Here is a 23,179-nt window from a genome sequence, read left to right on the forward strand (position 1 = left end):
AATGTTATCCTCCTTTAGCTACAAAAGTAGTATGAATTCTTAATAAAAAATAAGTCTTATTTCTGGACAAATTGGAGAAGTGAGCAATCACCAACTGCTTGAAGTTCAACAAGAGCACGTGTTGGATATTGCACCTGGGACACGGAAACCCTGGCTGAGGGGACGAGATGCTGGAAAGCAGCTCTGCAAAGAGGGATCTGGGGGTTCTGGTTGATAGCAAGTTGAACATGAGCCAAGAGTGTGCCCTGGCAGCCAAGTGGGCCAGTTGTGTCCTGGGTGCACCCAGCACAGCATTGCCAGCTAGGCAAGGGACGTGAGGGACGTGATTGTCCCTCTCTGCTCTGCACTGGTGCGGCCTCACCTGCAGCACTGTGTGTGGTTCTGGGCGCCACAGGATAAAAAAGATATGAAGCTACTGGAGAGTGTCCAGAAGAGGCTACAAAGTTGGTGAAGGTTTTGGAGAGGAAGCTGTACGAGGAGTGGCTAAAGTCACTTGGTTTGTTCAGCCTGGAGGAGACTGAGGGGAGACCTCAGCACGTTACAGCTTCCTCACAAGGGGAGGAGGAGGGGCAGGCACCTAACTCTTCTCTTTAGTGATCGATGACAGAACCTGAGGGAATGGCAGGAAGATGTGCCAGGGGAGGTTCAGGTTGGACATTAGGAAAAGGTTCTTCCCCTAGAGGGTGCTGGAGCATTGGAACAGGCTCCCCAGGGAGGTGTCACAGCCCCAAGCCTGACGGTGTTCAAGAAGAGGCCGGACAACACCCTCAGACACATGGTGTGAACTGTGGGGTTGTCCTGTGTAGGGACAGGAGCTGGACTTGATGATCCTTGTGGGTCCTTCCAACTCAGGACACTCCATGATTCTATGGTTTAATATTATAGAAGAAGAACAGTTATTTTAGAGATGTGATTTATACATGCAGATTAGATTTGGATCCTCTATAAAGGCCTAGTATTTCAGAAAATACTAACATAGACCTCCTAAGAAAGTTTCTTCCATAAGTCTCAAGTTTTTCACTATTAAAATTTTTAAGCAAATATTTCTTAAAAAATGTGAAATATTGAAATTATTTTCTTTCATCAGTAAGGCTGAGGCTTATTAGATAAATGCAGTTTAGCAACCAAGAAAAATTTGTATTCTAATTGTAGCACTTTGTTGGAAATATAAAGTTGTGGGTGTGCTTACTGATGATTTGCATCTCATTAGGGTGGTAAGAATCAGTTAAATACTTTTTTGGTAAAACACTTCAGAATTGTGAAAATAGATGTATTTTTTCCTATGCTGTCATTGTGATCAGTATGCTAAGTTAAAAGAAGCAGCAATAAGAATGACACGGTCAGTGATCCGATACCAATTTTTCATTGGAAAACCTGCATCCAAATCTAAACTACACATGCAAACATCACAGATTCTTCTTCTCTGTTCATGCCTGAACGACTGGTGGAGTTCTACTTCCAGGTCCTTTGTCAGTATTTGTGAACTGGGTGAGACAACTTAGGTGACATATTATTTTATACAGAGAGAGGTTTTAAAAGAATCATCTCGGAAATGTGGTAAAGCTTCCTTTTCCATCCCCTCTTTACTTTCTCTTAGAATTCTTACTTTTTTTCTCTTCCTTGCTATAAAGCTTCATTTAATCACAGGACATGATATTTGTTTTGTTTTAGTACAAGTAGGAATAATTAGTTGCAGTAACTTATTTATTAAAACTAGATATCTGGATACTTCTAGAGAGCTGTTCAGTTTCTTGTGAGGTAGGTGTCTAAGGTCAGTTGAGTCACTTCAAGATGTGTGTTTCTGTTGGCCAGGTTTCTCCAACAGACACTTTCAGGTCCTAACTTTTAGATGTTGAAGAATTAAAATAGATTAATTTCACATGTACTGCGTGCCAATCTTTATTTATCTTCAATCATCCTTTCAAAATTATAGCTTCATTAGAAGAAAAATTCTCTAACTTAAATTCCATGTATTTTTTCTGGTGTATGTTAATATGCTGCGGTATAGTTTGTGTTCTTTCTTCTTATTTCTGTTCCACATTCAGGAGATCCTTCTCTCTCATTTTTAATCTGCTGTCTCAATGGACCTTTTTGAATCTAATGACTGTGTTTGCTTGGACTTACCAAAAAGACAAAAAAAAAAAAAGCATGAGAAGACCAATCATTCTTTGGCCTTTGGATTTCTCAGTTTCTCAGATAAAACAATCAATTTGTAACCCCTTAGTCCATCAATCAGTAATATACCTTTTGTACTCTTTATCCTACAACAGCAATTAGATTCTACTTGCTTATTTCCTCCACAGTGCTGTAATGGGTGAGCACTTCATGATAATTAATGAGTTTTATCCTCCCGACAAGGTAGGAGGTATTATATTCCCATTTTTCATATCTCATGGGAAGATAATGGCCAAACTTGTAATTTAATACAGGTCTCTCAGGTTTTTATTCACTGTCCTGTTCTTAGAACCTTTTCAGTTTGATATATTGCAGTCTGTGTCGTGCACTTTAATTTGCAGGTGTCGGCTTCTTGTGTCATATGACTCTTTGGACAAATGCTGCAGTGCTTTTATTGGACAACTGAGTGGTACCACATCAAGATGTCATTTCCCATAAGTTTTAATATTGTTTTGCCTGTTTTCTCTTCTTTTCCTTTGTACTCCCCCATCTTTGCTTCACTGGTCAGCTCATTCTTTTTATTTTTTTGTACTGGTGTCCACTTTATTTCTAGTGATTCCGTGTCTTCTGTAGAGAACCTTTCTAAATCTAATTTTTCTGTTTCCATAAACTCAGGTAATTCACCTCTCCACTACGCACTGAATAGTTCAATTGCTTAATTTTTGTTTTTCCTTGATTCCTTTCTCAATATTTCTCTCATCTCCTCTTTGTATCTTGTCCCTTTTTTATATGGTTTTAGTGTAATTTCTTGTCATACTTTAATAATCTCCTTCCTGCACAAGCTACAGCACCCTAAGGAAAAGAGGACTGAAAATTTTCACCGATTTAACTGAAAGGATTACAAAAGTATGACAAATAAACAGGCAAATGATTTTTTTAACATGAAACCACCCAAGCCTCGTTGGCAGTTTGCAGCTCCTCTGCAGGTCCTACTCTTTAGGTTTTAATTGGGAGCAGCCAGTTGCATCTCCTATCAAAAGCTGTGGGAAATTAGCCTCACATAATTTAGGATGAGCTTAAGTACTAGGGTGTGGGAGACCTATTCTTCTTTTACAATGGGGCAGCTTAGTGATAGTAGTCAGTTCACTTTGTTACCTGAAGTTGTGTGATGCTCTTCTTCCCTCTGCTTTCATTGTGTAACAACTCATATGGTTTGATGTTAGAACATCACAGGTAACTCTGAGAAATAGTTATAGTCACAATTGTGTGCTGTGTTTCTGTTTATCTTCTCTTTGTCCTTTGTTTTGTTGATGCTGAAAAACTGTTAAAATGAGCCATGAAGATTTCTTTTCTCATTTATGATGGGTAGGCAGTCAAAGTATATTTTGTACAAATTGGAAAGTGTTGTTAGATAACTTGATAATAACTGCGATTTGTACACCTCTGCAGCCAAGAAGGGGCCAAGAAGGCCCTTGTACGTATAGCAGGTCTCTTAATGGATAGTTTTTGTTGTTGTAATTCTTTGTGTAGGCTGCAGCTTTTTTTAGATTAATTTTCTTCTCCTTCTGAATATACTAGTGTTTTTCAGTAGGACAGGTGGCTAATGGTTACGTTTGCAAACATACCGAATTATTAGTTGACTGATGTTTGATGGAGATTTTTTGAGTTTGAACTCTTTGCCAATTTAGATTGAATCTTTGCCAAAACTTTCTGACTCTTGGTGATATGACATGGATTCTGTTGGGGGCTTTTTGTTGTTGTTTGTTGTGTGTGTGTGGGATGTGGTTCCTTATCACTGTAACTAGTGTTACCTATAGAAACAAATGCCCCATTCCAGCCCTTTTTTTACATAGACAAGTGAGACATTTTGCCGGGTTAGTTTGCTCTTAGACTGACCCGGGCTAAAAGAGGGAAGGAAAATTTGTGGTAGTGTAAATTATATCTTCCATTATGAAAGACTGTCAGAGTAGGGCTGCCTATACACCTATATAGTGAACATTTTTAATGCCTTAAGGAAGTTTCATTAGAACAGGAATTTCTACTCTGCAATAAATGTCATATTTTTCAACTATATTTTAATTTCAACCAAAATATATCTTAGCTATTAACCTATATATTTTGGTACTGGCATGCAAAACTTGGAATTGATAATTAAGTCTATAATACATTTAAAATTTTATGAATTGAAGAAGGGAAAAATTGATGGATTCTTGTAGATGTCCTAAATCTTGCCATTTTCAGCAAATGCTTCCTGGTTGTTGCACTCTTTGATTCCTTAGGGTATTCTAAGCCTCTCTCCTATGCTTCTTAAATATCCAACAGATATCCTGTAACATATTTACTTTAGTACCTACATTGAAAAAATTCCATTTCAATTAATGTACTTGAAAATGAACTGCCCTAAAAAGGTGGATATTATTATTAATGTAACAATAATTTCATTTTGAGGTGTTGTATCTCTTTCATTGCAGTGTTTAACAGAAATAGCAAGAAGTGTATACTTGAAACATAAATGCTATAATGAAGATGTGAAAAAAACCTGTTATATCACAAAGCATCTTTAGTATATAAAGAGGAGCAGTAAGCAGGAAAAACATATTCTTAGGTTCGTTTGTCTTACATTTAGTGTTCAACATTTTTATACAACAGGATTTATTGTTCTTATTTCTCATAATTTCATGGTACCGTGACTTCCAGCTCTTTTAGGAAAATGCATAGTCCATATTTTTGCTTTCACATCTGGAATCCCATGTTATCATTTCTAGAAGTGTGATTTGGATGTTATTTTTTTAGAAAATGAGCATCGGAACTAAGAGTGATGATATGATTCACATTGGCTGCTTTAGTACTGGGACTTTTTGCATTGTTCACTGAGAAATGTGTGCCTTTTACTAAGTATCACTGGGAAACATGTCAGCTTTTTCCATTTTAAGGCATTTTAGGTGAGCTTGAATCCAACCCATAGGGAGAAAAGGCATTCCTTTGAGCTTCCTATTGAAATTATAATGATCTGTTGCCACAGGGAGCAAAGCTTCTTGCTTTTTTTTGCCCCCTTTTTTTTTTCTATTGCATTATGGGTAAAAAACTAGGTGTCAGGTTTATATTCCTTTATTCAAATTTGTGCAAGTCTTCTCTCAAATGAATATACGTTCAAGGCCACAATGAAAAATACATGATTATGAAATATATGACTGCCCCCAAGCTGTCCTACCTGTGAAACAGAGTTATGAAATAATAATGGCAAGACTGATAACTGTAGCTGTCCATGTCCTAAAAAGATGAGGATGTTCTTAATGTGGAGAATCCTACCTTGAAGGCAAATTTGCACAAAAGAGCAGTGCTCAAAGTCTCCCCATGGAGGATAACTTTATGCCACAGCAAAGATCAGAATTCAACCCTGAAGCTAGTAATTTATCAGCTTAATGGAAAATTTCTTTCTTCAGGATGTTTCCTACTAATATCAAATGCCTGAGTGATAGCAATTGCAGTGAATATGGTGTAATTGTTTCCTGGTGAATAAAAACAACTCCAAAAGCTGCACTTCTTATGGAATGCTTATAGCATTTGAATTTGTGATTTTTTGTGAGTGCAATTTTGTAGAAGTGTTTTGACATGTCACTTTGAAATGTGCAGGTTACATCAAGATTTGTAAGTGGGACAAAAAATGAATGACTGAGACTCAGGTTTTCATAGGATCGATTGAAGATAGAAGGAGGCTTTGGAAACTGCAAGTCAGATCAAGAAAACTGGAATGGAGTATTTATAACATTTCAGTAAAATTTACTAGTAAGACTCAAGATACCTAAATCAGAAGTTAAAAATAAGAAAGACAATGAGCTGATAAGTGTGTCCTCTGTAGTTCTGCGGATCTACCACTTACTCATATCTCAGATGGAACAAATGACCAAATGAATCCTACATCTTAAGTATGGCTGAGATGAGGTAAATATTGTAAATACAAAATTGGCTTTAATATTCAGTTCATATATGGGGCAAAGGAGAAATTCAGGAATCCCAATTCTGAGAAGTGTATAAAATTATTATTATTTGTTTGGGAGATTAATATGTAGTTTTACTTTCCTTAGGTGATGTGAAATGCTAATTTACTCATAGGCATAAAACCATATTGGCTTTACTGGAGATACTTTCAGAGTGGTTTATGATTCTGAATATATCCCCAAATATTAAATAATCTATATGTTACACCATTGTAGGATTTTCAGGAAGTTCTGCGTAGTTTAAATGATCTGAAATGCAGTTCCTCCCCTGTTCCTGCCCTGCCTTGACTCTGCAAATGAGGAGAGTATTTCTGAACCAGCCAATAACATCTCCAAAAGCCCAGATCACTTTCCTTGGCCTTTCCACATATCCATTCTCAACATGATCTGACCCTGGTGTTTTCTGGAGAATAAAGGGGAAAAGCAGACTGATGAAGACAGCCATATCTAACACAAAGTGTTTAATTTGTAGGTGTTTGTAAGCGGGTGATCAGTCTATTCTACGCATTATAAGACTGGTTACTTTCTCCAGTGTTATCCTTTCCTGCAGTTCTCTTCATTAACATCTCTGGTTTCCAATACTTGCCCTAAGAGTGGCAAAGCAGCCGAGCTTCAGAACTGAAGCCTCACACTTTACACAAGGTCACTTACTCTGTAGTTCCACACCCGATTCAAGCTGTGAGTAGGGCTGTGTAGGAAGCACTGTGGGGTTGAGTTTCAGAAACATTTCTTGCCCCCATGGCTGAGAAAGGCCACCTGTGCTTCTACTTTTATCTTGTGACTCAAAGTCTTTCAGAGGTTTTAGTGTCAGTATGTGAAAGGGGGGATTACAGCTACTCCTGCAGCCTTTATAGCATGTACTGCAAGTCATTTTTAATCCAGTGGGGAATAACATTTTCCAGACCCTAAAAACTTTTGAGTTCTGCTTCCGCTGACCTTTTACAAACACATTTTCTTTTACTGATTTTTCTTTTTCAGTTCTTTCTTGGGCAAAATATCCCTCTAAACTTTCCCTCAGTCTCTGTGAATGTTCTTCTTCTAACTTATTGCATTGTTGATTTTCACTGTACTAGCATTTAAAAAAAATACTAATGGTCTTACATATGTTATAGCAGTTAAATTATTATATGGTGTTTAGTATGTAGGAATAGTTTATGGTCCATATGTAAACCAAACATTGGTGTGTGGTTTCTTGTTACCTACCACTTTCATCTACCTAGATACAGCTGACATTTAATTAGTAGTGAAAAGCTGCATTATATTTATGTGCACATGAATTAGTGAGTGTTTGTAAAGTGTTTTGAGCCCCATTAGTGTTAACTCAGACAACCACAGAAAAAATCAGACTGGGAGGGCTTCTGGAGGTCATATAGTCCAACCTCCTTCTCAAAGCAGGGCTTTACTGTTATTAATGTTGTTATTGACACAGAAGACAGTACAAATTAAGAATCAAGAGCAATAACCAATTAGTATGCTGCAGGATGTACAAAGTCTACACCTAACCAGTATGACTGGAGATAAGAATGTGCTGTGAAACAGGATCAGTTGATGGCTTAGCAAAGCATGGCAAAAACAACTGCATCAGATGAAAAAAAATCAAATTAATTAAATGTTCATATTGAGGGAGTGTTATAAGTAATTCTCAATGAAGCATTGAGATGATTTAACAGCTCTTATTCTCCAGGGGTATGATCTTTAATCAGATGTGGGGCTGGTAAAAGGTAGGCAGAGTAATTTATTCCAGTAAGAGTAGAACAGTCTCTAGGTTGAAATTTAATTGGACGATGTATGAAAAATCTAAGTTGTCTAGAGTGCATTTTGGTCTTGAAATTGTAGATGACCAAGGAATCTATGGGACTTTGGTCAATAATGCACATTTTTATTTTATTACAAATGTTTGAGTACTCTAGTGGGATATGACTACAGTAATTTGAAGGAGGCTATACATTTTAAAGGATTTTTTGTTTAATAATTCACTAGGCTTTTCTGAACTACTTGTAACATTTTAATCAGTTGTAGTAAAATGTACTCTTATTCTAATATGACTATATATTCCTAGTGTTAGTTAATGACATTATCTTATCCAGTCAAGGCGCTATTGAAGTCAGTTCTGCAGTAGGTGGTTCTGCCTGATATGTGGTACCTTAAGGGCAGGCAGGAGCCTCTCTCTTGGTGAACACCCTAGTCCTAAACTCCTGAGTTTTCCCCATATAAAAGAGAATCAAGTTTGGAGGTTCAGATGGAGTTAGATATGATGACTCATGACCAGGATGTATGACCCAGAAGGGTTATGGAGATGTTGCCTGTGCCTTCAAGGATGGAAGAGATAGAATTAGCAAAGTCAAATTTCAGCAAGAGTTTGTATTGCGGAGGGTCAAAAAGAGCAACAAGAAGTGTTCCTTCAAGTATAATACATTGATATCAAAAGGAAAGCTAAAGCAGTTCCACAATGTGGAGGAGACCTTGTGGCTATGGATATAGCAAGGACAGGGTACCTAGTGCCCTCTTGTCTCAGTCCACCAGCTGCCTTAGCCTGGCAGCAGAGCTATGGGAGAGAAGCTATTCCACAACAGAGGAAGATAGATTTAGGGACCGCTGAAGCATGTCAGACATAAACAAGTTCATGGGACCAGATGGGATGGATGCTGATGTCATTATGAGGCAGCTCTCCATCATCCCTGAAAAGCTGTGGGGATTGGGAGATGTTCCTGATGACTTAGGGAGTGGGGAGGCAGTGTCACTCTTATCTTCAGGAAGATAAATATGTCTTATGTGTCTTATGTGCTTAAATATTTGAAATACATTTTTCATTTTACCTGACATGGTAGTTAGAGAGAAAATAGGAAAGGACAGAAATGAATTTTTACATACTGATGTTACTACAGCAGACTTTATTCAGCTTTGCTGTGAAGGTCAGCTGTAATGTGTAGTCATAAGGAAAGGACATAAGCTTTAATCCTTTTCTGATTATGAAATAAGAAATCAAGGGTTGAACAAATAGTAAGTCTAACTCACTAAAATATTGTGTCAATTTGAGGAAAGACAAGCTGTCTGCATAGTTCTTTAAAATATATTATGTTAATTGCAAATATGCTTAGGTGACTTCAGATTTTGAGCCCATCATCCCACCACTCAATTTAACCTCCTTGGCTTTACCTTGCTGGGACACTTAACGAGATAGAGTTGTCTTTGCCTTTTCAAATCACAGGCATGTATATTGTCACTCACTTGCTTCGGGCCTTTGCTTGCGAGTAGATGGCTTCCCTGAGCTCATGGGCCATAGTTGCAGGAGCAGACTGACTTGGGCTACTTATACTTTCAGTTACCAAATAAACATCATGGAGAGGGAGGAATGGTCATGGCTTACAAGATGCAATAACAAGTTCCATTTGGTAAGTCCAGTAGGAATTTGAATTCTTATCTTCAAGGAATTTGAATTCTTATCTTCAGTTTAAAAGAATAATAGAAATGAATATCCACAAAATATACTTTTCATTAAAATGGCTTGAGGCAAATAAGTGCTTTTTAATTAATTTGAATCTGTATTTGATGCATATTGTTATGCAGTTGACAAAATGCTGAAATTAAAATGACTGCTAATAATGATTTTTTTTTTTAAAGTAAATGCTCAATCCAGAGTTCTATTCCTTTTCTTACTGACATCCAGTAACCATCTGATACATTAAAAACATATGGAAAGAGCAAAAGCACTGAAAACAACTCATATTTTAAATAAATGGCTCTTGAGCATGACACACTGACAGGTGCAAATAGGAAACTATATCCCTACATCTGAAGAAGCCAGACCGTATATGTATGTATATACAGTGTGTTTCAAAAAGATGGACCCAGTTTGAAAGCAGTATATTTCATGATATCTTGTGAAAGACTGAGGCCAGGGGCTCTTTGTGTGCTGGGAGAGGTATTTTGCAGGAATCATTTGAAACTCTATATCCTGCCCTTTCAAGTGGTAAGAGTTTCATTCAGGGGAGGTTCATGGTTGCAGAGATACAGTGATTTTAAATTGGGTCCATCTTTTTGAAACACCATGTTTTTTCTTATGCTTACATGTACGAATATGTATGTATATTCTTATGTTTAACACCTCTCGTCTAGCAGATAAAGTAAAAAATATCGAAGTTCCAAGCCAATTGTTTTCTTTTGATTGAGTTTTGTCCCTAAAAGCAGACAGAAGGATGTCGCTTCCTTAAAATCTCAGTGTAGCCAAATGAAGACTGTGGTCCCCCACTGACACACAAACGAAAATGAACTGTTTGCAGCTTTGTCACAACCACCTAAAGGCACTCAGCAGTTTTCCCACAGCTGGAAAATCACATCTATTGAAAATGAAATAAAAAAAACTTATCAGAAGGTGATGCAGTCAAGGCATTATCTAAAATGCTGTGAAGGTGCAATAGCTGTTAGGAATGAATTCTAGCTGTCTGTTTTAAAATTAACTTCACTCTGTCTTGTCTTTAGAAGGGCTGTTCCCACCCTTTGGTGTCTGCAGGTGGATTGCTGAGCTGTGTGCTTCAAGCGACAGCTCCTTTTATTCTCTGGCAACTCCAACTGTAACTTTTTAATGGAGCTGCAAGCAGCGTTGGAGGGGTTGCACATGTAGTTCTACTGGATTTCTTTCCTTGGGGAGGAAAAACCTCCAGCAAAACAGATTTTGAATAGGGAAATAAATGTAGGAAAAATTCTAGGGTGCTTTTGTATATGATAGCATTAATTGGTATGGAGTAGAGCTGGGAGTGAAGTAAAAGAAGCATAGGCAGCAAGACTCGATGGTTTCAAATTTTACTTTTATAAATTTCAGCAGATATTCAGAAATCAAATAAAAGCAGAAACTTAGAGGTGAAAAATATGAAACTTCTGGAAATCTGCAAGGAAAGACAGAAAAGAATGTCAGAGCAAGAATTTTAATGCCCATAAAACTGTAACAATTGTAATTCTGTCTCCACATTCCTTCTCTAAGATGGCATTGATGGGGCAGTGAGGTTTTATGCAAAAGAAATTCCCTTGATACCGGGGCGATGGAAAATACTAGCAACCAATTCCTTTCTATTTTCCATGAGTACGAGAGTAGACAGGTGCCATTGTTTGTTTCAGCAATTAAAAACAAAAGAAAATAAATCTACCTTTTATTTGTTGTCTTGGTGCTAAATCTCTTCTGATGCTTTGTGCAAATTCTACTTCATTCTTGAAAACAATCTGTCTTCAGAAAACAGTGGAAGGGTTGCTTCAGTTTGTTTGGTTGAGGGATGCTTTGTGTTTCATTGATGCTATTTTTAATTAAGCTCAGTTTTCTGATCTTGAGTTTTCAGCAGCTGCAAGAAGCAAAATAAAATAAGTTTCATATTTTTAAGTATTTCTAATTTCTACAGTAACCCATGCTTTTCAATGAAATGAAGACTTAGTAATAGAGATATGAAATCCACTCATCTTCTTATGGCTCTGATGATGAAAAGCAACCGAACGCTGTGGAGAGGAATGGGTGGCTGAACTATATAAGGGTGTCTTGAAATGTTTGAATGGTTGTTTGCTTTTCTATACACATCAGTAATGCTACTTAGCATAAAGCTTCCAGTTACCTCATGTACCTACATTAATTTACATTCACAAGCCCTTGAGAGAGAATTTGCATGATTTCTGCTATATATTTTGCTTAAACCCCCCCCCCCCCCCCCCCCCCCAGAAAGTAGCCTCCTGTTTATTTTAGAGCATGCCAGAAGTGATTTAGCCGAGAGCACAAAGAAAAACTATGGAAGAACCCCCTTTACCTGAATTTTATCTGCCATATCATTTTGTCTTTATTCTGGTGGTGAATTGTGGACACATGAAAAATACTTTATTTATTAAAAAAAAAAAAACACCTTAAAATTGCACAAATTTATACTGAAAAGAGAAATGGATTTTATCTCTCTCTCAAGAGAGGGAGAAATTGGTCTGAAGATTCATTGCAGAGAAATGAGTGACTTATTTCGCTGACTGTCAGTGGTAGGTAACAATGTAATTCAATAAGTGAAGGCCAGGTTTGAATAGCTAGAAAATTAATCTTCAGCCAGTATCTCCTATGGGATTTTCCTGTGCCAGTATTGATTGCATTTCAGCTCCTGACTTGGGAGAGAAATTGGTTGGAGTTGGATTTTAATTATTTTCCCATGCTGGATTACTTTCCTTCAAAATATGTTGGGTTTTTTTTTCTACTTTCCTGAAAACAAAGTTCAGCTGGATATTAAAACAGTACCAATCAATGCCACAATCTGTCAGGCCTTTGGTAGAAATGCCAGGCTAAAATAATAATTAGCAGTTGGGTTTTCAGTTTGAGTCTTTATACATATATATATATATATATATATATATATATATATGGGTTTTTTTCTAATTTTGATGTAGGTTACATTTGGCATATGACAACTAAATAGCTTTTACTTAATATAGAAGGATCCACTATAAACATTGGACGTGTAAGCCCTGGCACAGCATTAGTCTTGCTGGTCAGGAGATAGTAGCCCAAGTAAGTGCAACGCTAATTTGCCTGTAATGCTCTGATACTTGCGTGTTGCATGCAGAACTGGTTCAGGCACCTTTAGATTTTAAAGCAAAATTAATCCCATGTGGAGGAAACTATGGAACTTCTAAAGAATTTTTTTCATTCAGTGTCTCTGGCAGTTGGGGGACACTGTTTCAATATCAGAGTTGAATGTCACAAAATACTCCTAGGAAAAGTCAACAATTGGGATACAAAACCTTCTAAGTTATTTTATATAATTCTGATAGATCCACTATCTTCCATCAAGGCCGCAGAGACAGATATAAAATACAGTTTAGATGGAGCAGGTGAATCCATTTAAATGAGAAAAACAAAGCTGAAGAGTTTTTTGATTCAATTTTTTGTTTTGTTGTCATGGAATATTGGTAGGAAGAATAACAGATCTGGTCTGTATCATAGTCAATTTTTGCGTGTGATATTAGAAATGTGGGAAATAGACCTTATGTTTGAAAGTTGAAGGCATTCAGTTAGATTATTTAAACCCATTTGGTTTCAACAAAGTTTAATCAAATTTGGCAGTAGGCTTGAAGATTCTTCCACAGCCCGTTAGCGATGGGAGAGGCTGAAAGCTAATATCTTTTTATATGGAATGAAATTGAAATACTAAGCAGAAGAAATGATAATTTTATGTTCAGTTGCTTCAGGAATGTCAATCAACAAATCTAAATATTCTGCAATATGAAAGTTTCTGTGCAAGACCTGCTAGGATGAGCATTATGGTTATCCCCTTTCTCTTTTACCACCCCCCTTCCTTCCCACGTATTGTGGAAAAATAGTTGGAAGAAATCTTTTGACACATACTCATTCTTGTGTTTTATTGTAATAATATGGCTTGATGATGCCCAGTTCTTTTCTGAAGTGTTCTGTGAAAGCCGTGGTAGTTGGTTGTCATTTGTACTGATTTTGGAAATGAGTGTGTTATGTTTTTGTTAAATCAAATGGCTTTCAGGAAGGAAAGGAGTTTTCTCACATGAACGATTGATTGTTGAGATTGTATTTGCAGAATGAGACAAACTCATTACTTTGAGCAGCATGAAGCCAAAAGATAATGTGAAAAGAACTCCAGAGTTTGCTTAATGTATAGCATTGCAGTTCTATGGAGGGAGAAAAATTCTGTGTGATGGTGTAGAAGAAAAAGAAACCAAAAACTTATGTCAAAATTGAGCCAAATTACATTGTCTGAAGTTATCATAGTGCTGTGTAACTTCAAATCATACAACACAAACTGCTACTGACCCTCGTTCCAGTTTGCACACTTCAAAGTAAGTTATAATGATTCATGGTGGATTGACACTTGGCTTCCAGGTACCTATCAAACTCTATCACTCCCCCCTCTATTGCTCTCCTTCCCCACCAGGACAGGAAGAAGAAAATAAAATGACAAAAACCCCATGGGTTGAGATGAAGGCCATGCATAGAAGCAAAGGAAAACCAAAAAGCTTTGGTCTCTACTTCCCATCAGCAGGCCATGTCCAACCACTTCCCAGGAAGCTGGGCCTCAGTACTCAGAGTGGTTGTTGCAGAAGAACAATGCCTTAATAGTGATTGTCCCTGCTCCTTTCTCTTAGTTTAAATTGCTGAGCACATCATCGTATGGTGTGGAATATCTCTTTAGTTGTCTTAGGTCAGCTGTGATGCACTTGGGAAATTTAAGTATGTTAGGTATCAGCCTGTGACTCATTATTTTTTTGCAGCTTTTCATTTAACTGCTGCGTTGTGTTGGATAATTCATAATTTAAAAGATACACGAGTATTTCTGGGCCTGCATCAAATAAGTGTGTTTATACACAAATGCAAAATGTTAGTTACGAAGTCTGAGTCTTTTATGTAAAAAAGCGGCAAATTTGAATGGAATTGTTTTTACCATAACTTGTAATATTTTGCCTTTTCTTGTCTTTCTTTAAAAAGCCTGAAAAAAATGACACTGAATCTGGCAGCCAGAGAATTAGACCAGTATTTGAAGATGATCCTGTTTTCCGACGACAAACATCATACCAACATGCAGCAGTCCACATACCAACAGATATTTATGAAGGCTGTAAGTAGCATGTGAACAAAGTGATTTTATTTTAACCTAGGTTTATTATTTTAAAATCACATAACCTCCAAACAAAATTTTCGTCTCCATTTTTACTGCAGATTTGCTGTTATTGTCTTTTTCTTCTTTCAGCAGTACTTCAGAGGTCTTCTCTATTGGGCATATGATTCATGTTATTAATTATTCAGAGCCATTGTTAAAGAGATCCATTAGGATTGGATCCAAGTTTCAGAAATGGAACTAGAGATGAATCGGAATTCTTACATATTCTACTTTTCTTATCCATGATTTCTCTATGTTGTGTTCCCATTTAGTACAAACGATTCTTGACAGGTCTTCTTTACATGGTTTTGGCCTCAGGCAGAGATAAGTACTGAAAACATTTTTGAGTATCCCAAAAGCATATACAGTTCAGGCAAATAACATGATGTGCAAGATTATGATATTGTATGCAGTGTGTTTCCAGAGTTGCAGTAACAGACTTTAGCAGAGAAATTGAATAAATTATTTCTAAACCATGTCAAAATAATATGTAGATTAATATACTGTTGAGGATTCCTTAATTGTATTTCAAAATAAAGTATTTAAGTTATCTTTCAAGATGAAAATAACTTCCTTTGCCTGTGCTCTCATTATCAAGAAAAAAATAGTTACCCAATAAAGAGCCATTTCAGCATTCAAAATGAATATATTTTGTATATTTTTAAATGTATATTTTTAAAAATGGAAAAAAAGTTCAATAGGGTTTGCATTTTTAAGGTGTGGTGTATTGTGGTTTGTTGGTGTTTTTTGTTGTTGTTGATGGTGTGGGCTTGTTTTGTTGTTGTTTGGGGTCCTAATTTGAGGTATGCAGTCTTTCTCCTCTTTCTAAATCTCATCAAGGGGAGAGAGACCCTAATGTGACCTGAGCTCTTTAAAATTCATGGCCATGGTTGCATGCAGCTTATATAAATGACACAGAATGAAAATGGAAATGTCAGTATGATGGGGGAAAGAATCATAGTACCTCATATTCTTCTATGGCGCGTTTGACTGACAGACCTTGAGGATTATTCTGGGATTCTGGCTTTAATAAGTGGTAAAGTGCACCTTAATTGCAGGATTACAGGGAAAAGACAGGCCATTTCCTTTGCTTTTGTTTGAAGCAAATTGATACTTCACTGTTAAAACGTTAGAAAAACTTGCTTCCAAGTATTAGGATATTTGTAAATACCATGTGAACTTAGATATAAGATTGTCATCATAACAGTATTTAAAATATTTTGTTGTTGTGTTGTATTTAACATTTTAGATGGTATATCCAAAGACACTTAGGTCCCTTAAAAATACATCCTAGGTAATGTTGTTGTACTGCCTGCTTGCCGAAAAATGAAGGCAGGCTATGACTTCCATAGGAGAGGTACAAGTTTACTATCTAATAAAATGATAATAACAGACTGAAATGTATGTTTTTTCAGAGCAGTAACTGCATATGCAATATATATGGTACATGAGAAATCAATGATTTATTGGGTCTGCCTATCATATTAATTACCAGAGATGTGGAAGCCTAGAAAATTACCAGGAAGTCTGTAATTCTTCATCAGCTAAATCCTTTTGTTGGGTAGCTGGGTAAATTTTGGTTACAGTGTTTTCAGAGGTAACAGCTTGAAAATACCAAAAAATTCACAGATTTCATGTCAATAAGCACAAGGTCATCACCAGGTTTATTGTACAGTAGCAAAGTTCATGTGTCATCTGAAACACAGTGACCAATTAGGGTGTTCACTAGCAGATCTTCAAAACTAGAGTTTAATTTTCTTTTCACAAGCAATCCTATCCACAAGCAAATTTTATAACGCTAGAAGGAGTGGTACTGGATCTTGGACACTGTTGTCATTGTTCTTCCTGTTCACATGAGCTAAACTGTCATTTCTCGGTAGAGGTTTCTGTGCCCACTATAACAGGGAACAGCTGTACACTTTGAAAACAGTTCGCAATAAATCTGCAATTCCTTGTCTACATCACAGCCTGCTAGTGAACATCTACGAAGCAGATATTACAACAAACCCTTCTGAGAAATAGTGGACGAGACACCGTTTACAACTTTTATTGCTCGGAAGCCAGTTTTTTTGACTGAATTACATCGTGAAAAGCAGATTTCATTTTGCCCCCCTCTTACTGTATATGTTTGTAGGGTAGCAAGAGAAACAATTGCTTGTTGGATCTCACAGAACAGATTTCAGTGACTAAATATATGACTTGCCTATTTGTCCTTGAGATGGTTTTTCACTTCTCTTGCCTTTTAGAGCAGTAGGTTGCCTTTAGAGGAGAGGGACATTTTCAGTTATAGCCATGTGTATTCCTAGATTGAAATTTTCACTTGGATCTATTGACCACTCTTTATCACGTTTGTTATTTTATTTTATGTTTTTTTCCTGTACAAAGCTTGGAATTTAAAAATTAATCACTCTGAAACAATGTATTTTCTATGGCAATCTTTCTTCTCCATTCAGGTTTTATTTTTATTGCAGTTATTAGTAATTATTTTTAAAATATGAATCTAATATCAAATTTCTGTCATATAAAATTCTGAATGTGTGGGCCCACCCTCATTTAGCCCTTTGAAACTGGGAAACTGGTTTAGCCAGTAACTCTCTAATGATGTGCCACCTATTTAAACCTGCCAAATAGTTTATGCTATAAAATTTTCTTTGGCTTCCTACATATACAGTGGTTTGCTTATTTTGGAATAGAGTGTTGAGCTACTTGTGAAGCAGTCCCTTTTATTTCACCATAGGAATACATGACAAATCACTACAAAGTATCCATTAACTACATCCAGATTACTACTTCATGGTTTATTTGTTTTCAGAAAAATATTAAGAAATTTTTTTTCATTCTCACCTATGTATCTGATGCTTAAATCTTGGTAGAGACAGGGAAAAGTCTGTTAATTTACTTCTTTCTGAGTATTACAGTCTCACCACATGAAAGTGCAGTCCCTATTAAATAGACCCAAATCAGGTTTTTAATTCAGTATTTTTCAAGAGTTCCATTTAGGTTTTGAAATAAAATCAATCTGTTAGTGAAAGCAGAACAGGCCCTTGGGCCATCTTTCTACCACATGCACCGGGAGTACGTCACGCATCTCCTGTTAGTAATAACAGAAGTCTTATTTCTAAATCCTTGTTAAAACTGTACCCTGCTTATCCCTCAGCAGAAAATGGGAACTGTGGGCCAGAAGGAAGAGGAAAATCCTCAGCACAAGGCAAGGGAGGTTAATCTGCCTGGTGGGCACCTCCACTCCTTGCCCTCCCACTCTGAGATGCGTAACACACCATCTACTGCGATGGGCGCTCGGGATCTAAGTCTGTAGTTGCGTTACAGTTTTAGGAAAGGTGTTAGGCAAAGCACACCAACAAGGACTGCTTTTTGTGTGTGTGTGCATGTGTGGTTACTCCTGCTTTACCACTTCTAAATCAGAAATTGAAATATTGCTTCCACATTGTCACTACTTGATTAGCATCGAAGAGTTGATTAACGTGTCAGGGTGACACTAATGTGGCTTGAACATGATGACATCATGGTGAATAAGTTTGGACAGCTTCCAGCAAGAAAAGCAAAAAACCCCCAAATTTCTCTTGCTCAGAACTCATTAAAACAGTCACAAGTAGATTTACAATTAACTGATGGTTCTTACAGCTTAATGAGCATAAAATATACATACTCTTTGATCATATCCTCCTTTTATTGGGACAACAGTCAAAATTTTGCTGCTCCCTAAAATCTTCTATGATGTATATTATTTTTTGATAGTAAGTTTGGTAGTGGACATCAATTTTACCTTTGCAGTAGTACTTTATATTTGTAAATATTCAGCTACTGGTTAAGTGTTTTGACATAATAGTGTTTGATACAGGGGGTAATCAAAACTTCTAAGGATAACTTGAAAAAATCTGTTTTGCTACGATGATTTTTATCTCAACAAGAATTTTATCTCTTGGGAATTTTTATACTATTGAACTATTTCTTCACTTTCTGAATTTCTGGAAATTCTGAATTTTCTTTCTTTTGGGGTATATCAGGCTATAAGCTTGAAAGGAAAAACAAATATTGGCAGAAAAACAAATATTTTTATTTCCGTCTCCAGCTTTCTTTATAGAGTAAAGGCACTAACATCGCATGTGTCCATGCTGAGGTGCAAACGTTCTAGTTTTGTCTGACTCAGTTTCAATCATACTTGCAGAGAACCCTAAACTTCAGAAGAGAAATGCTCTGAATAGTTCTGTCTCCTGACCTTCTAGGTTTCTATTTGTCAGCTGTAGGTATTTACCTTCTGATTGTTATTTTCAAACTTCTTTTTTTTTTCACCCTACTTTCCTAAAAGTGTAACATTAATTTGCATAGTTTGTAATAAAATGTGTGAAAAATAATTTTCTGGTAAATTGAATGCTGATCATCATTTGGCGTGACTGCCTTTCACTGTAAATTTCTTGATCATCGAATGTGGGGAGTATCTTGGACATTATAACAGGTCTGGAGATTCCAGCATCTCTTAGGGTGCTTGACTAGGTAATAAACGTTTAAGCTGAGCATACTGCCAAAATCTGTTTTGGACACCAGATGATTCCTACTGCTCCTCAGATCTCTTTCTGTTCCTTCTGCAATATTTTCTCTCTTATACACAGCTTGGAATGACGATTAGTAGTGAATCCTCTTGTATCAAGAGGGGAAAGTTGGCTCTGCAGGATGGTTGGCCATGTTCTTGTGGTAAAAATATCTGTCTGTGACATTTGTATTTGACAATACAGACTGCAAAGCAAACATTGACTATCAGTAGATCTTTATTGTTGGACATATTAAAAAAAGAAGTCAATTTTAATGAAGATCTTGATGGAGTGATTGATTCTGGTATGTGGAATTTTCCCTATGCGCAAGAGAGTGAAAAGATTTTTTTAGTGTTATAAATCTGACTTACCTTTGCAAAATAGGTTGATATGGGATGTGTATGTTGCCCAAGATTCTTGAGGAAGGGAAAATGTCACCTCAATCCTGCATTCAGCTTACATCACTTAAAAACATCTGTTGATGCAAGGGATGGCAATTGTGTTTTCTAAGCTACTCTAGAGCAAGGGAAAGCCATCAAGTATTTACTCAGACTTTCTGTAGGTGTAAATTCACAGAACATCTAAGTCTTTAGGGTTTACAGGAATTTTTGTATAATTACTACTATTTCAGTCATAACTATTAGGAAGGAATAATGGGTAATTTGATAATAAGGTGTTTCTCTAGCAATACATAAATCAGATTTTTACTAATTATTGGGAGTTATTTTGTGAAGTTTGAAGAGGTGAGGTTAAACTTAGGTTTCCCCTATAAGTATTTGTCTCTGTACATGTATATACGTGTATGTCTAAAGATATTTAATACTACTGAACTACTTTCAATTAATACTATTTTCAAATGTCCATTTGAGTATAAATTCCATTATCTTCTGTGCATCATTTAGATATCTTACATCAATTAATTTGAACTTTGGGTTACGTTACTACATTCTTATGGTATTACTTAGTGTACAAATATCTTGGTTGATTCTCTGTGTCAAATATTGTTTTACACCAAATTAGATATGTTTATTTCTCTGTCAGACACTAGTTCCTTTCAGATTACTGTTTCTGTCAATAATAATACATGTTTTTTTCAGGTTTTCCATCTTGCTTTCGCTGGGGTCTGTCCATCCTTTAGTCTGTATTTGCTTTCTCTTTTCTTTTGTATGAAGCTCAGCCCAGAATATATTTAGCTCTCTTACAGTTGTACAAGCATCTGTTTGAAACTGCTGTCCACCACTGAATAGAATTCATTTTTTACTTCATAAATGGAAGATACTACAATGCACCTTGCAAAATTTATGCACAAAATAACCATCTGTTTTCCTGATTTTTCTCACACCTTTTTCCTTTCTTTTTGCTGATGGGGAAGATAAAGATTAATTCGCACTTACTGCAGGGTAAGTGCATGTGGACAACCAGTTACCATTAAGTAACTGATTTGTACTTGTACAACCAGATGACAGTACTCTCCCTTGGAGATTCCTTTTAAGCCTGAGATGTGGATATTTTATAACTGACACGCGATACAAAAATTCACTACTTTGGATTAGCTCGTCTTCCATCCTACTAAAAGCCTGTACTCATAATCCATTGTTTTTCTTCTACTTTTCAAACCAATTCAAAGTTCTTCCTATCTTTTATTTTTCGTTCTGAAGATATTTTTTTCTACTATTTTGCAGTTTATGGCTGGGTTTTTTTCTCATCTTTCATGGCTACTGGTCTCTTTACTACCTTTTGGTCTTTTCTGCTATAGTCTGAGTTTTCTCCTTTTTTTTTTTTTTTTTTTTTTTTTTCCCCCCCCTCTTTCTCATTCCATATTGTGGATTCTGGATTTCTCAGCTCTCTTTCTCCTCCGGAAGTCAATATGCATCTCTAGTTTTTCCTCACAGTTGTCTTATTTTTTAATTATTTTTTTTTTAAACTTTTAGGCATCTTATTCACAGCTTGTTCTCCTGATCCTCTGATTCAGCAAACATCTGCATATCTCCAGTTGTCTTTCCTCTGACTTGCTTTATCACCTTTAAGATTTCACAATATTCTCAAGTCTCTAGTAATTTTCCATATACCCACTGGGTGATACTTTGTAAATGAATAACTTTTGCCATACTTCTGCTTAAGATAATGGACATCTTGCAGCCTTGGCATCCTGTCATCTTCAGTGTGTCCTTTCCCCCTGGAGTCCCCTCTCCCTTTTTGGTTTCTCTGTTGGATTTTTTAATAGTTAGTTATTTGACAGGATATAAACCTTTGAAAAGAAATATCAACAACTTGAAAACAATATTCCTTTCTGTCCTATTCTGTACAAATAGTGATCTGTTTTGTCTCTAAGGGTAATTTTCAATGAAAAAGTATACTGGAAAACAAACAAAACAACAACACAAAACCACCAAAACCCAAAACTGAACATCACCCAGTGGGTATGTTTCCATGGCTTTACACTGAATTGTTAGTTGAATGAAGTGACCATGAGCCAGCACTGTGCCCTTGTGGCCAGGAAGGCCAATGGCATCCTGGGGTGTATTAGAAGGGGGTTGATTAGTAGGTCAGAGAGGTTCTCCTCCCCCTCTACTCTGCCCTGGTGAGACCACACCTGGAATATTGTGTCCAGTTCTGGGCCCCTCAGTTCCAGAAGGACAGGGAGCTGCTGGAGAGAGTCAAGCACAGGGCAACGAAGATGATTACGGGAGTGGAGCATCTCCCTTATGAGGAAAGGCTGAGGGAGCTGGGGCTCTTTAGCTTGGAGGAGACTGAGGGGTGACCTTATTGATGTTTATAAATATGTAAAGGGTGGGTGTCATGTGGATGGAGCCAGGCTTTTCTTAGTGACAACCAATGGTAGGGCAAGGACTAATGGGTACAAACTGGAACATAGGAGGTTTCATTTAAATTTGAGAAGAAACTTCTTCACAGTGAGGGTGACAGAGCCTGGAACAGGCTGCCCAGGGGGCTTGTGGAGACATTCAAAACCCACCTGGACACATTCCTGTGTAGCCTTATCTAGATATTCCGGCTCCAGCAGGGGGATTAGACTAGATGATCTTTCGAGGTCCCTTCCAATCCCTCACATTCTGTGATTCTGTGAAGCTGTGTGTGTGTTGAAGTGCGTTTGTGCTCGAAGTATCAGTTTCTTAGCAGTACTTCTAAGCTCAGCCAGGGCATTTCATTGAGACCTTTACAGCCCTGTCTGCAGGAGCCAGCCCCTGCCCAGCAGACCTCCTTCAAATAAGTGCACAATTTTTCAACCTGTACAAAAACAATTAACCTAAGTATCTGTTTTAAAATGGGACCAAGACTTTTCCATTAATCAACAAGATAAAGTTAGTTACCTCTAATAAACAAGGTTGCACATCTCATCACAAGTCAACTTTCAGCTTACAGTTGTTTATTTTAATGATTTTGTTTTATACAGTTAGACACACCGCTCTTTACAACAGTTATGTCTATAACTGTTCATTCTGTAGAAGCATTACATGGTAAGTTATTTACATTTTTTAACCTTTTGGCCCATTCTCATGAAAGGCTGTGTGTCCTTGGTATCCAGTTATTTCCAGTAGCATTTGGGCCCATTCAGGTCAGCACCCTACTCTGTGATGTGGAAAAAGAATAAATTGTTGCTGGTCATAGGACAAAGAAGGGGGTGGGTGTGGAGATCTAGACCTTGGCCTCCTGAGCTGGCAGCTGAAAATCAAAAGTGCACTTGAGTAGCTCTGCAGGATGGGTATAGCAAGTGACAGACCATTCAGAGCTGAAGGAAAGCAGATAATGAAATCTTAAATTAGAAAATCTTACAAAACAGGCTGACAAAATGGATCAAGACAAATTAAATAAAAAAAAAAAGTCACATAGGGCTTGGCAAAGTGGAAGAAGGAATAAAAATTGG

General features: G+C 36.9%; 1 protein-coding gene across 1 annotated transcript in view; it reads left to right on the plus strand.

Annotated features, from left to right (window-relative positions):
• Positions 1-23,179, plus strand: part of CACNA2D1 (calcium voltage-gated channel auxiliary subunit alpha2delta 1) — a 396,917-nt gene that overhangs the window by 212,744 nt on the left and 160,994 nt on the right. Inside the window, exon 6 of the mRNA XM_082061285.1 lies at positions 14,578-14,707. Coding sequence (XP_081917411.1) covers positions 14,578-14,707 — 130 coding nt within the window. The remainder of the gene's footprint in view (positions 1-14,577; positions 14,708-23,179) is intronic.

This window comes from Streptopelia decaocto, assembly GCF_964273445.1.
Source record: "Streptopelia decaocto genome assembly, chromosome: 1".
In the NCBI taxonomy this organism is placed as follows: domain Eukaryota; kingdom Metazoa; phylum Chordata; class Aves; order Columbiformes; family Columbidae; genus Streptopelia; species Streptopelia decaocto.